This window comes from Cimex lectularius, unplaced genomic scaffold (genome assembly GCF_000648675.2).
Source record: "Cimex lectularius strain Harlan isolate CLEC.00 unplaced genomic scaffold, Clec_2.1 scaffold58, whole genome shotgun sequence".
Classification (NCBI taxonomy): Eukaryota; Metazoa; Arthropoda; class Insecta; order Hemiptera; family Cimicidae; genus Cimex; species Cimex lectularius.
Window position 1 is genome coordinate 1,605,316 of NW_019392696.1, and position 16,281 is coordinate 1,621,596.

Here is a 16,281-nt window from a genome sequence, read left to right on the forward strand (position 1 = left end):
GATCATCACTTTTCACAATTTTACTTTTGTACGCATTGATGATTTTTAAACTAATTATACAGGTATGACCTGATGAATGAAACGAATTGAATATTTGAGCTAGTGATAAGTTTATTATCAGTATAAAAAGTCAAAACTTTTATTTCAAAATAAAATAAATTTCGAATTTTGCATGTAACTTTTTAGATTTATTTGCGTTATCTGTTTTTTTTTAAATACGAGTGTAACGTATTATACGATAACAAAAAAAATAATAATGTTAAATGCTTGACCAATGGTTTTTTTTATGTATCTCCTATTAGCATTTTAACAAGTGTTAAAAACAATCAGAAATAAACATAATTTGTCGAACAAAACGCACTCCTCATACTACTGACAGTGCATTTTCGTTTTGAAAAATTAATTTTGGTTGAAGCTTTTGTTAGAAAAATCTCTCTCATATTGACTTACAAACTGCGGTTGTGGCTAAACATGACAAATTACACAACAGAAATAGAAAATTGAAATTATTGTTCGGTTTATTTTTAAAATAATTACTTGTGATGAATATTACGACAAAGTGTAATTGCTATTTAAAAGGTCATCTACCACTGTAACTTTATGAACCTGTTCACAGTTGCAAAGTCTAAATATAAAAAATAAAAATTTAGACTGAATGAAAAACAGCACCTAAATAGAAAACCAAATAAAAATACAAAAATAATTGTTCATTCTAACCATTTTTATGTATATAAGTAATATTTTAGGCCTCTTATTTATGAAAACATGATAAATAAATAGTTCTACACTAAATAATAAATATAAAAGTGAGTTAATATTGCTTATTTGTTTTCAAAATACCCCTGACATAAAGTTTGACTCTACGACACTATATACAAAAGGAAAAAAAAGAGCTCAACAGAGCTTTTTCATCTTTTTGAAAATGAGGCCGGTCCTCAAAGGAAAGAAAAACGCCTTTATAGCAAAGCTCTTACGGTCCTTAGGACAAGAGTGCTGCTTGGTCATTTGGCTCAGTCTCTTCAGCAATTTCAGGCAGTTCTGTGCCCACTACAGACGGCTGGACAGTATTGAGCACAATGTCAGTGCCTTTGCCCACGAGGTAGTAGGTCATCAGTTGGCCTTTGCCTTTCACCGCAACGAGGCCCCTCTGTTCGAAGACATAGCCGAAGTTGCGTAGGATTTCACTGGTTTCTTCTGTCACCTGAAAATCGCATTTATTACAACTTTGTATGTGTGAACTTGTTTGTTTATTGTTTACCTGTATGTAACCGGCTTTTCCAGTACTTTCCATTCTGGATGCAACGTTGACGGTGTTGCCCCAAATATCATAATGGGGCTTCCTAGCACCAATCACACCTGCAGTTATAGGCCCATGGTTGATACCTAAATTTGACGAAATATTAATAAATTGTAAGCGTATATCTTTGTCTTTTCAATTTTCAATATTCTTACCCATTTTAAGAACAAAGTGATTAAAGCTCTGCTCATTGATACACTGTAGTGCCTTTTTCAGTTCAAAAGCAAATTCAACAAGAAGGGCAAGGTGAGACCACTTCCCAGTGATAGAATCATCCTTCTGTTTTGTGAAATAATTAAATGTTAAGAAGTTTTACCATTTTTAACACATTTTATAGGAAACCAACTTACTACTGTCGTCGTTGAGGGATTCAAACCACTTGCTGCCATGTATGTCGAGCCAATTGTTTTAATCTTTATGACATCTTGAAACTTTTGAAGCTCCAGGAGCTGTTAACAAGAACAATTATTACTATTTTGCCTACTTGGAAAGTAAAGCTTAAACTTACTGCGTCAAAATCTGAAATGACCTCATTCAAAAATCGCAAACACTCCAGACCCTGATTGTTCACCGATTCTTCAGAATAGAAATCTAAAAATAACAAAGACTGGATATAAGATAAGTTCTACCTTATAAATAAAAATAAATTTGAAAGACACAGTAGTGAGTCTGTGAGATGGCGCATTTGTCTTCGTACAATCGTGTAAACAGAAAGATTTACAGAAAATATATTTTTTATTTTATTTTGGTTCTTAAATATAGACTGTGATTAATACAAGATGGCTTGCTTTGAGATGATAAAAGTGATAGTATATGATAGGTAGGGTATACTTCCTCAAAAACAGATTTATAACAAACTCCGCCAAGAAGACAGATATTTAATTTCTCAGAAAAAAATGAAATTTTGCTAGAAATAGTAATTTCCTCCGTTACTTATTTCATTTTTAGAAAACTTTTTGTCTTTTTAAAATGTATGTGAAATTTCGGGCCTGGAGTACCACAAGGAAGCATCCTAGGTCCTCTCCTATGTACACTGCTGTTTTCTCTCAAAATCGTTACCCATTCCTTCTTACGTTCGCAGACGATACACTTATCTCGCATCAAAACCCAAACATACAGGCATCTGATATACATGTGGAAGTAAAGAAACCACGAGACTGTTTTAATACTTTTTAATTAATTGAATAATAAAAGTACGTCAGAACTGTACGTCTGTCTCTTCTTCCTTTTTCTGTCGCTAGGGGCATCGTCGTTTGCTCCTTCTTCAATCGTCACCTACATACATGCCCATTTAAACCATATCCATCCATGGATCAAAAGATGGAGAATAAAAACTAAATAAAATAAACGTATCCACACAACTTTTACTCTGCGTCGTTCATTTCCAACCCTCTACTTTAACCTTCCAACTCTATACCTACTGCATACATAGATAAATTATCTAGTCATGTTTTTCGGTCAAATATTGTCATCGACCCCCCCCAGACAGGAATTTAATAAACAATACGTACTTCTTATACGTACAAAGGACTAGACAAAGGATCAAAACTTTCACTAACGAATGTTAATTTACAAGACAGTATCCCGGGCTATTTGTACCTACGGAATAGAGCTCTATCAAACACTCCAATTCCAAAAGAATGGAACCACTGCCGTCAAAAATTCTCTGAAAGATCACCAATGTTCCGTACTTCCTATCAAATCTTACTCTACATACCTACCTCTAAATTCGTTTTGTCAAAACGCTCATCGCTTCCCGTTACACAAAATACCATAACATCATATGAATATAGACAAACCCCCTTGTCCAACAAATATGTCTCTTACAAAATCCCGCCTGGTCAACCGACAAAAAAGGTTAAATTTTCTATAGAATGAATCTTCTCATGAACCTTTTAAGTCTAACTGATAGCCATTTCGTTGCATATACCTCTAACATTTAAGAATTGAAGAATTATTTAAAAAATTTTCTATGCAATGACAAAACAGCATAGATTTTGATCAACTTTATGAAAATTGCTTCATTGAATAATCTTTCTAATGGTATGTCTTGTAGGATCGGTACAATCCTAGTTTTTGAAGCCAAGGGAATATTGTTTCTCTGAAAAAATCTTTTTAGACTGTCAGTCCTACTACAGCAAAGAAGTATAATGTAATGTAAATGCAAATCTACCAAGTTTGTTAAATTTTGATGTGACAATGAAAAACTTGCTAGAAGCGTGAGACGCTTGCTGCAGTAGAATATTGAAATTCGTAAGGTATGAACCGATTGGTTTTAGAGTTTATTTTTTATTTTACCAAAAAAGGCAATTTTTTTGAATTTCAACTTTTAGTATTCCGTTTTTACGTATTAAAAAATCATCAATACTAAATCTTCCCCATAGTTTAAAACATTGATATTTCCACGACAAACATGTTTTTAGAGCATGATCTACTACACTCCATGAAAAAAGACTGCAGCAATCCTACCACGCACAACTAAATGAAGCAGTTTAGACTCTGTGAAAAATCGATTTTTCCGTAAAAAAATTGAAAAATCGTATCAAAAGTTAGAAAACTCGTTTTTGGCATTCTGTTTCATTAACAGTGTACTATAGCCCAATTCTTTTGCATCTCATAGCAAATCACCCTTTATTAAATAAAGTGAGATAATAAAAAATATTATTGATGACTTGTGTACACCTAAATATTTTTTATGTATTTTTAGTAAATTAGGTTACTCTTGCCTTGAAGTTTTGCGATCATCCTAGTCTATTTAACTTTGCTGATTTTGTGCTTCAGGTAGATAAAATCAGTGAGCTTAGAATATATAACCCGAATGAGTAGAAACGTCATAATTAAAAATTCGCCACCCACAAACTTCCACAAGAAATATCTCAATTTAACTCTGACATTCTGAAGTGTGTGTTTGTATGTACAAATTTATATCGAGTTATTTAGTACCAGAGAAATTTGGCATAGATGCAAAAAGCACTCCAACTTCGGAGTAACTTTGTGAGTAGAGTTCTTCATGCTGCCGTTTTTTGTTGCCCAGGAAGTGCGCTGCCACATGTGGAGGTAGGATGTTGTAGACAAGCGCCTCGTTCCTCCTCCTGATGTCACTTGCCATTTCTCTCTGTTCTTCTGCTTCACTCTTCCATAGGAACAAAACTCTTGAGCCGAATTCCATCTGTAAAATTCAATTCAATGAAATGTTATATTACTGGCGGTTTTATTTATTACTAACCACTTTGGCCAGTGACATTAATCCCCAAGAGACCATTACGAGCATGATTCGAGTAGCTAAGTCCGCAGGAAAATAACTGAAATGTAAAACTATGTTTACTAATAAACATATAAATGCATATTTCAACGAAAAGGTTGGAAAATTACCTAAGGTCATCTTTCCTAAATAGAGGCCTAGACACTACAAAAAAGTGCACCAAAAGAGCTATGCAAACTAAAATAAGTAGAATGTTGATTTTGATAACGATGAGTGGCTGGACTGGAAGAATTGCAGCTATTAAAACTAGCACCATCATATGAAGATAGTAACTAGGATAGAGGCATTCTTCACTGAAGATTAGCTGCGTACAGTTGGCTTCTTTGCTTATGTATGGCGGGTTGCATGTAAACTAAAATGACATATGCAATGAAAAAGATGTCTTATATATGAAAACGTGAAAATATATAAATACCATGTCTGTTATATGACCCAGTCCAAGGAGAACAATACAGCTCACCGCCAGAATACTCCGTCCGAGCATGGACTGATTTGATTTTTTACTCAATAACACTACTGCTTTAGGAAAGAACTGGAAACAAAACACAGTAAAGTTCAACAAAATTTGTTAACAAAATCTGTTTGTAAGTAAATCTTTAATAACTACGAGATTTTTAATTGTTGCAATTATGTGAACGGACATCTTAAAAATAGCTTAATCGAATTATTATGTTGAAGTCTGTAATGAGTTCAACGTTTAATATGATCAAAACTGGCTATTATCATGTCACAGTACACTTAAAAAAATTAAAAATAGAACAGGAGATATTCATGGTACTCAATCACGAAAATTATTATTTTTCTTATGCAAGAGTATTTTATACCAGTCCATTTTGATAGGGTCGGGAATGAAAGATCAGACATACTCGCCAAATTTAAACCTCATGGGGAATTAATCTATGACACCTGACTAAAACCGGTATGGAAAATATGGTAGTACGCTCTATGGCAGACCGAATGCAAGTTTATCACATCTCAGATTCATTATCATCGTTCACAATGTGTGGTGATTAGTGACCGTTAATCGATATTTATTTAGAAATCGTGAGATGCGGTCTGGTGTGATGTAGGTTTCAGATATTTGTATAAATTCACTTTTCCACATCCAAAATGTAATTGTAATATATAAACAATGTTTTTAAATCCCAGGCCCTGAAAATCATCTCAATAAAGATCGAAACGTTGACACGATAAAGAAAATGTTTTTCTGAAACCTACATCACACAAGACCGCATCTCACGATTTCTAAATAAATATCGTTCACAATAATTATCTTTGTGACTGTACTTTTTAAAGACTTCTTATTTCTTGACATATACCTAATACATGCTGGTGTGTTTGTTTTGCAGATTTTTTTCAAACGAATTAAAATTTAAAAAAATGATTTTATATATAGAAACTACACCCTCAAGTCTGCTTGTCGTATATACCTAACTAGAGATATTATCTTTCTTACTTCATTACTTGATGATGATATTTTATTACTTTTTAATGTCAAAAATAGCCTGATTGTATGGGCATAAAAATAACTGACAGTCGGGATATTAGTTGCATGCATTTTTGATATTTATTAACAATTGATGTACATAAACCAAACATTTTCTGCTCAGTATGTTCGCTTCCTTAACACCATGTTCAATTAATAATTTAGAGAAGAATGCAAAATTTTATTTAGAAATTAATGGCTGAGGCTAAAGTATTTTTGTTTGTTACATCGAACAACTTAAAGATTGCTACAATTTGTTTCTTCACATACTTCACGGTTATTAAATTATTTTTGAAATATGGTATAACACTCAATGAACTTGTGTGAAATTTGTATGTTGTGTAAACATGTAATTATCAGATCTTCTCTGAAAAAGTATATATATTTTTTCGTTTGTAGTTAACACATTGGGTTTTTGCTTCGCACACGATCGAGAATAGACCAAACTCGCCTGACGAACGCCCCCTCCTCATCGGAAAGACACCCAGGAAATACGCCCTATATGGCGCAATTGTAACACTGAAGCATATTTTGGAAGAATGCTAACATCTAGCGCCCCCACGACATGTCAAAGGTTCTGAGGTATAACAATGATTACAAAGATGAGCTTATTGCATATTTAAGATAGATAAATGCGAATCGTCGCATATATCCCATCACTTGTGGTCCTTTACCTTTTTATTTGTATGAATGTATTTATTGGCGTAAGTGTTTACAAATCCATGAGTGTAGCTTTGACTGAATATGGACAAACATATTGGTGGTGTAATATGAGAGAAGAATCAACGGCACTTCTGTTGTAATGCCGGGGAACTTTCCAGAATAAAGTATTTATTAGCGTGAGTGGTTATTTTTGAATGGACGAATCTATCGAGAAATATCCAGAAGTGTGCGGGAAACGCTTAATTATATATATTGTTAGTCGACTCAATGGACCGTCAGTCCCCGACTGAACAATTCTAAGTTTTTTCCAAAAGGAAAACACGAACCGGGAAAAGGAAAATATCCAACCACACACGTAAAATAAAAATGCATAATTTAACCTTATGAAATCTGATAAAAGGCTATGTTTACAAAAAATCCCGTGTGATAGAAACAAACTAAAAAAAGTTTTGTTAACAAAAAAACAAAAAATTCCTCTTAAGAAAAAACAACAACACAATTTCAACTTTAGATCAATTTTTAAAGAAATACAATTTACAAATACGTTTAATTAAAAGAAGGAGCGGGCACACTCCCTGAAGGAACAAGGATTTAGGAATTTACAGAAAAATAAAGGATTTGGCTCACCGTTGTCGACTCGCTCGTGTCCAGTCACACAATGCCCTTCTCCCCGCTTTTTCTTATATCCCGTGGAAGAAGGTCCCCACCAGGGTCGTTTGTATATCAATTTTGCACCCTTACAATATCTCCTCCACCTCAGAAAAAACACTTACAGTGCCAAGCTGAGTGTTTTTCCTTTTTTTTTGTGGGTTGCGGAGTGTCAATTAATAAAATTTAGGCGAGTGTAAGGCAGACGGTAAATGGGTGTTGTGACATGTTACAGTTTTGAAGGTGTGGGTGTACAAGGCAAGTGCCCTCACATAATTTTTGTGTACATATTGAATTGATAAAATTCAAATAATGTTGTTTTTCCTTCTTTTTTTTAAACAAAATTAGATTCTATACTCTTACATTATGAACCTCATTGTATTTTCCTACAAATTCTTTTTTTTACTTTTTGTAATTTATTTTTAAAACTTAAATATATGTAATGATTTGGTGATGTTGGTATCCTTTGGAGACTTCCTTAAGTTGGATGGTTGCCATTTCCTAATCCACAATATTGAATAGGTTGACCGTAGCAGGCCCGTCAAAGTTATATTAATTAATATAATGGATATGTGGAGTGTGGTAGGCTGGTGAGACAACGGGCTGTGTCAAATGCTGTTAAATTGTACACACTGTTTCATAGGATACCTTATATGAATGTATACCCCCCTACTTAGTTGTACAGGTGGATGGCAGTTCATCTGTACTCTGAGACCAGCAAAATATAGATCAGGTTAATATTTTGAGTAGCATGAAAGCCCATTTGGTGTGTTTGTAAATATAGTTACATTTTAACCCCCCCAGGTGTGCAATGGTTAAAATAGTGAAGATAACAACTATCCCATTAGTTTGACAAAAGAAAATGAGGATGGCCAAGAGAAAATAAACTACCAATATGTGGTGACGGTTAGGCGATGATAATTCGGAGATCGTGGTATGCGGCCTGGGGTGACGTACGCTTTAGAAAAACATTTTCTTTGTCGTGCCAACGTTTCGATCTTTATTGAAATTATCTTCAAGGCCTGGGATTTATAAACATTGTTATGGATATATTCATATGAGCATATATACGATCGTTACTGACGATTCCTTGCATTTTTCTATAGTTAGTTTTGTCAAAAGTAAATTAAAACAAAGAACAATTAAAGCGGGAAACACTCTTACCCGATGCTACCCAACGCCTTTGGTAGGGCCATGGCGACGTCAAGCGCACGCCACGTACAGTCGTACAGCGTGTATCACAAATCAGTATCGCAATCGCAACGCCTCTTTTGTTCTTCTTAACGTATTATTTTGAGCCAAACCATGTAATAAATTGTTAACTTTAATTGTTTTGAATAAATTGGGTTTCGTGGTCCGCTTGACCAAATACGTTCTTTTCAATAAATTAAGGTTTTGGTTGAGATAAAAAATCAGTGACACAATAATTAACTGAAAAGCATTTATATTTGGTCAAGCGGACCACGAAACCTAATAAAATGAAATAAGCAAAATGAAATATACTTCACTAAACCTCTCTATGGCCATTTCATTTGTCGCCGAGAATCAAATAGATTACACGACATTTGAAAAATGGCAAAAAGGAGGGGTCCGTGTGGATCGAAGTCACGATAGCTCAAGTGATAGAGCAGAGGCGTATTTAGCCGAAGGTCGTGGGTTCGAATCTCGATTGTGACACTGAATTTTTTATCTCAACCAAAACTTTAATTAATTGAAAAGTTTTAAATAAAGTTATTCCGGTGTTTTGGTAAATTTTCTGTCTAACCATCATAATTAAATAATTTTTATAAAAACTCATGAATTTTTTGTTTAATTTGGTTTATATTAAAATAAGAGTGTTGTAATTAATACAACAACAAAATTACATATACCTAGTTTGACATAAACTAAAAAAAAATATGAGTATCCTGTTCTAACGCTATTCGACGAAAATGGAATAATTTTATGAGCAAACCATGAAATAAATTGTTACTTAAATTTTAAGAGCACAATTATGAAATAAATTGTTAGGTAAATTTAATTGTTTTACATAGTTAATCCGGTGTTTTAATAAATTTTCTGCCAAACCGTTAAAATTAATTTTTAAAAATAAAAACTAATGAATTTTTGATCTTGCTTAATTTGGTTTATATTAAAATAAGTAAGTTGTGATTAACATAACGACAATAATACATATAATTTGAAATAAAAATATGAGTGTACGGTTCTTTTGGGTTCGACTGTACTAGATGCTACCCGTCGAAAATCTGGACAGTAGGGATCGCGTAGCGTAGAGTAGGATAGCGTTGGGGTAATCATAGTACACTCTTATGGAAAAATGAACTTAGGATTTGCATCGGGTAAGTGTGTTCCCCGCTTAAGTGACATTTGACATTCTTGAGTGAGGTGTTATTTTCTTATATTATTGGTTTGCTAAAGGCATATAATATGAATTATGCTAATAATGAAATAATTTAATGATTTAGTATAAATTGCAATTCAAGAACTTACCCTTGGGAATGGATCAGCTATAGCAAAAACGGTTAAAAAGAGAAGAATCCAGGCTGTATTGCCGTAAATAATTAGACTTCTAATATCGCTGAAAGCAAAGAAAATTTTTGTGGTGTTAGAAAAACAACAACGGATAAATTTTTACAAAACGTTTTACCTAGGTAGAACAATTGTCCTTGCGAGGCCGATGGTGATTATCGCCAACGGGCATCCGACAAGCGCTATACTGCTGAAGCTTTCGGCGTTGTTCTTGTAGCTTTCCTCCTTCTGCTGGTCCCTGAAGCGAAGCGTGATGCAGTGAATGTGATTGACGACGGATCTGGAAAAGAGACGGGGAAACTGTGCAAATTGGAAAAGGATAATTTTAGAGCTACCTCTGGGACAAATGGGGCGACGGTCGCCTGGGAGCAATTGACTTTATCAGATCAACCTGTTTACAAAACTCAACCGATAATTAAATGGTTGGTGGATAATGTGATTGAACTCTGGTCTTTCAAACAGTCATTGACTTTAGAACTATTAAAAGGTGTTTTGACTTTGGCATGTGTCGTCCAGATTGGTCTATTTTTAAATTAAATTCTTTCATACTATCTAATTGTAATTATTGTACTATAATCTTAAAAGACAGTTAAACAAGTTTACATTTCAAAAAATTATACTCTGTTCAGTACCTGCCTCATATTTCAGGAAGGGAAATAAATGATTTCACTTAATACATTTTTTGACCATTTTTGTGAGAACAACAAGGTCGATTTAGCCAGGTTGACGTAAAAGAAACTCAAATAACGGAACTATTAACACAATTATCACTAATACTTATATGCACACAAACTAATTGTTTTATTTTAATTAATAGCGTCATTTTATTGTTTTATTTTAGGAATAATGCCCATCCTAGATTTACGTAATGCCATTCGTGTTCATTGATGTTACAGGGTTATTGTCATATTCTGCTTTAGAGAGCAAAGAGTACTGGTTGGGTGCATTCTTAGACATGTCCCAAGCCTTTGGAAGGGTCTGCCACCCGGGTGTTCTCTTCAAACGAAAGCAGTTTTTACTTACTCCTTATAACCAATTCCTAAAAATCCTATCCAACCGACCGCTGAGGTAGAGTGAGATGCGGCAACGAGTTTTCGGAAGTCTGACCGATCCAGGTCGGAGTCCGACAAGGGAGCATTCTTGGTCTCATCCTATGTACAATTATACTGCTGACTTGCCGATACGTCCCAACTCTATCTTTATAACCTACGTGGCCGTAGTGCAATTTTATCTCTTTTCTCCAATCTTACCCAAGCCACTTCCAATATTCAGGAGCATCTTGAGTTCATTGAAGAATGGTGCAAAACGAGGAAAATGAACCTAAACGAGGAAAAATGCACCCAAATTGCGTTCACGCTAAACAAATAGTCTTGCTTACGTATATAGGTTATCAACAAAGAACTCCCGACATCTTAAGTACAATAAGACATACACAAGTAAAATATTTCGGGATATATTAAGACAGTAAAATGTGGAAGAATCTACACACAAATCTCAGTCAACAGCAATTACAACTACAAAGATTTATAAGAATAATCAGATACGACGGTAGAGAACAAATTTGCTCTGTACAAAACATTACTTCGACATATTTGGACATACGAAGAGGAACTGTGGGGTAACACCAAACCATCTAACGTCCCACAAATCCAAGTATTCCATCCAAAAGTCCTCAGAAGGATCCTCCAAACTCCTTACTACGTCTCCAACCTCACTTATCCAGAATGACATTAACATTCCCTTCGTGAAATAATTGATCCGTCCCCGCTTCTTTAAGTTTCACTCCAATCTTTCAACCCATTCTAACCACCGCGTCGCCTGGTCCTCAAACCTCCTCGCCTGAACCGATAACAAATTCAGTCCCAGCATTGGCTGGCATCTTACAATACATGTCCTCCGGGTGCAGTACTGACGTAGTGTGTTCTGCTTGATATTTTATTCTGTTTAGAGTAATTTGTAGAGTGAAGTATTCATGTACAGGGTACAAATAAATATTATTATATTTTAAAAAATATTTAGGAATTCGCCAAATTGGAAGGTTTCACCTTGAAGTCGAAATCTTAAACACTTCGGTGTCTTATGATCCTTTGCCTCTAATTTTCATATCAGCTACATAAACACAATTGTGTTTATATTATATGTTTATCTTTTCTACATTTATAATATACACTTTATTTTTTCAGTTTTATCCTTTTTGAACGCACATTCTACATTGACTTTCACTTAGCAAATTTTATCATTTCTCACTTCATCACTACGGTTAAGTATCGTTAATTTTTATAGATATATCATTTGGTTTGTTATCTATTATTTAAAAAAATAAATTGCAAGATACATGAGATAATAATTAGTCAGTCTTTCCAAATAATAAGAAACTAAACCTTCTTTTAACACATACCTTGTTTATTTATCATAGTATTTCTGGGGTAAAAATAAAATTAGTTTATAAGAAAAAAGTTAATATTTATTTATAAAATGGACTCAAACGTACTTAAAAGTACTTAAAGCCAGTCCGAACGCTTGGACGGCGCATAAAGGATGCGAGAAGTCCATGACGAAGGAGTCCCGCGAGGTCTTTCCGAACAGCATGACCAGCGTGTTGTCAGCTTGGTCGATGATTTTGAAATTTTTGATCGATGCTTGTTTAACCCTGCCATTGAGGTTTAGAACATAGCATCTTGTGATTTCGTTCCAGTCAGGTGATCTGTTGCGGTAGCAAATCAAATTGGTGAGATCTTTTTTTTTGTAAGAGTTGAGAATGACGGATGTGTTGTTCCTCGGCGAGATGATCTCGATCCTCTTCGAATTTTCATCTAGTGCGGGGACTATGAAGTGAAACTTTCTCGGCCCTTTTATTCCGAAGCTGCCGCGGTGGTAGACCACGGCTCCGAGTTCCTGCGGGAGGAGACCGGTCTTCATTTTAGTGAGGTGAAGTGTGAAGGCCGTCCCGAATAGGTTGGTGCTTATTTTCGCCACGTGGGCGTTCTTCTTGTGGATGAACACGTCAGGGTCCGTGGCTATTAAGAACTGGTTGTCGTTGCTCCAGGAGTTCTTTTTGCCTGCGAGAAGGAAAGTTTGTTGGTCAGGACCGGTCTGAATGTAAAGACTGTATACGGGATTGAAGTTTTTCGAAAATCCTCGCCTATCACGTAAGATCGTACATTTGAAATTCGTCCCTTTCGGGGCAGGCTGATAGATAAAGTGTTCGATGTCGGCAAAAATTTTGCTATCTAGGTCGTAGCTTGTACTAGGGTTGTTAACTTTCACCTCCAACTCTTGATACCTTTGTTTGCTCACCCAAGGGTCCTTCTTCGTCATCTCGTTTGTTTTCGAATCCGTTTCGCTTTCATATTTTCCGAAGTCCGATATGGAAACGGACGCAATGTCGAATTCGCAGTTGGACTTATCCTCTTCTTCCAATTGTTCGTTGGAATTGGGAATTCGTTGTTTGACTTGGTTCGGTTCACAGTCCGGTTCCAGGCCATCCTTCTTCACAGAAACCTTATGCTTAAGATGAGCCATTTCGATTCCGGGTTCAGCGTCAAATTCTTAACGATCGACCTCGTTTTACATCCTGTCCATAGAAGTTATCTTAAGTGATCTTAAGGGAAAAAGTCGTTTTCTGTCCGTCTAAATAGATTTTTAACATACAAAATTCGTTTTATAACTCGACAATTGAAAATCTATTTATAATATCCATGTGATAAGTTCGTCATAATATGATCAACACCAGCTGCCAGCATATAACACTAGTCAAGAAAGAATTTAATTACGTAAACCGTTACAAAGCTTCTGAGTTTTGACTATTAATCTTACTAGAAAAAGTTTTGTATTCTAAACCAAATTTAAATTTTATGTGTGGTTTTCAAGAGATCCATGAAGGTTTTCTATTTGTGAAATAAGAAAATCATCGCAATGAAACAAAAGTGAATTTCTTCATAAACGTTTATCGCTAGCATTAGGTCATATCATCTAAACTGATCGACGTACATAATTCGAAATTAGGTTGGCAGTGTTTTCTTGGTTAAAACCTTTTCTATTTTTTACACCTCAAAAAGATTCAAAAGTAGACAAAAAAAGAAAAACCTTTTTAGCAGAGAGTAAATGTTGTAAAAGATATTTCGGGTTTGATTTTGTATATATCGGAATATAGCTGGTTTAAGGCAAACAATAAAAATAGGATAAAAGTTCACGCTTAATCTTTGTTTATAACTACATTATTCATATATGTTTTAGTCTTAAAAATGAAAATTTAACACGAAGAAAATAAAAAAAATGTTTATTACATTTAGAAGCTATCAGATCGTTTGAAGCCAGATACCCGAGAATAGACTCTTTATTGATTGGCTATAGGGTGGTGTTAAAAATTATTCATATCAGCCAATGTTATTTTTTACTATTCGCAGGCTATTTTGTAATCGAAACTGCTTAAAGCTATTCCGAATGCTTGTAGCGCACAAAGAGGGTAGCTGTAGTCCATGATAAAGGAGTCGCGAGAGACTTTGCCGAACTGCATGACGAGGCTCTCGGGATTTGTGTCCCGAGTTAGCTTGAAGTTCTTGACAGATGCTCTCTTCACCCTCCCTTCAAAATTTATAACGTATGACTTTTTGACGGTGTCCCATGTGGGGTTTTTATTCTGGAACGAGACGATCCCATTCATCTGGTTCTTTTTGAATGACTCATGAAGCGAGAGGACGGAACCGTTCGACTTTTTCGAAGTGGGTATCACCGTCCTGGTTCCGTTTTCATCCACTGACGGCAAAATCACCGTGAATTTTCTAGGGCCTTTGAGGCCGAAAAGGTTCTTTTTGTAAATTACTCCGCCAAGTTCTAAGTAAGGGTCCCGTTTTGAAGATCTTCCGATTCCGAACATCGTATACTTTGTACCAATCAAGTTTGACTTTAGTTTCCCGACGTAGGATGGCGCTTTTCTGGAAAAGTTTTCGGGGTCTGTCGAGATGGTATAGCTACCGGATTTGCTGAGCATGGATTTTTTGCTGGCCAGGAGGAAGGTCCTTTTTTTAAGCGCGTGCTGAAAATATAAACAGAAAACTGGAAACGTACCGACTTTCTCTCTCCTTATTCTACACTTGTAAACGATATCTTCCGGAGCCGTTTCGAAAATGAGGCTCTCCGGGTTGAAGGGCGTTTCTTCTCCTCTCGGATCCTCTTCGAGTTTCTCTCGATTCTCGGGTTTCCATGGTTGGACGACGTTTTCTAATTGGAGGAAGTCTACGTTGTTCGTGGGTTCGGTGGCGTCGATAAATTCGATGCACTCCTCTAGGTCGGGTACTTCGCCCCTTCCCCAAAACAAGCGTTCCGATCGTAGCTCGTAGCTGGAATGGTATTTCCTCGTCAACGGCTGCCAGGAGTTAAAACACGGCCTTACCGTTCCGAAAAGTTCTTTCCTCTGGTTGATTTTCTCCAAGAGACGTCTACCCTGTTGCTCGAGCCGAAGGTCGAACAAATCCGATGAGTTCATCACTCCGATATAGCCTATTCTCACACTCCGTCTTCACAGTTTACGGCTTTCATGTTAAGGTGTATAACAAAACGTGTATTGCAGCAACTCATAACAACTTAACAATAATATTTTAACATCTGGAAATCTGAGTTTTAATGCAATCATGTGATGCTTTGAACCTTACCATTTTCTTCTTTCAGAGAAATTAATAACGTCCCTTGAGGATGTTATATTGGTGGAAATAAAAACTATGAGAATAGGCTACTTGTTCCGATATGACTCTTACCCCGATAGAATCTGTAAATTTTCATGATGTGTCTAATAACATCAATAAACTTACCTTAATTATAAATTCCTCTAATTACTGGCATATATTAAATTATTACAGTTGAAAATTGTGGAAGCTTTTCGGGCATTTAATATGTTGATGAATTGAATAAAGTGAAGTTGGGACCATACATTAAATTTTAAATTTGTTAAGTAAATTGCAAAAAAGAATTTTTATCAGCATTTAAGTTGTGATTAAAAACGTTTCACGGGGGCGATATAAAAGGATCATATACAACTTTATTTATAAGTTTATGGGTTTGAAACTGAAGGATTATTACAGCGAAAATAATCAAGAAGGTAAACCGAGCAGCAGTTATGTAACACCATTCTATTAAAGCTTTTCCAGAAGGTAATTGGGCTAATAAATCTTTTAACGGGTCGGCAATGAAACCCGATCATAAATTTCTACAAGAGGTCTTCCAGCTTGATTTTCAGCTCACCTCCAGCCAGTTCTGCTCATCAGGTCTTTTCGCAATCGCTGGCGGAAATCGTCTGTGTTCTCGCGATCTTTAGCATTCGCCGGTTCTTCCACCGGTGTGGCGATATCCTACAACAAATAAAAAAAGTACAAATAAGGAAAAATAACAGAAACTATGGTA

General features: G+C 35.4%; 1 protein-coding gene across 1 annotated transcript in view; it reads right to left on the reverse strand.

Annotated features, from left to right (window-relative positions):
• Window positions 1-227: 227 nt before the first annotated feature.
• Window positions 228-16,281, reverse strand: part of LOC106670646 (adenylate cyclase type 3) — a 152,776-nt gene continuing 136,722 nt past the window's right edge. Inside the window, exons 9-20 of the mRNA XM_014401162.2 lie at window positions 16,123-16,229; window positions 10,004-10,165; window positions 9,847-9,934; window positions 4,975-5,091; window positions 4,670-4,911; window positions 4,524-4,599; window positions 4,241-4,466; window positions 1,806-1,888; window positions 1,648-1,746; window positions 1,453-1,576; window positions 1,259-1,383; window positions 228-1,201 (exon numbers count right to left, since the gene is read on the reverse strand). Of these exons, the coding sequence (XP_014256648.1) occupies window positions 980-1,201; window positions 1,259-1,383; window positions 1,453-1,576; window positions 1,648-1,746; window positions 1,806-1,888; window positions 4,241-4,466; window positions 4,524-4,599; window positions 4,670-4,911; window positions 4,975-5,091; window positions 9,847-9,934; window positions 10,004-10,165; window positions 16,123-16,229 (1,671 nt within the window). The 3' untranslated portion in view covers window positions 228-979. The remainder of the gene's footprint in view (window positions 1,202-1,258; window positions 1,384-1,452; window positions 1,577-1,647; window positions 1,747-1,805; window positions 1,889-4,240; window positions 4,467-4,523; window positions 4,600-4,669; window positions 4,912-4,974; window positions 5,092-9,846; window positions 9,935-10,003; window positions 10,166-16,122; window positions 16,230-16,281) is intronic.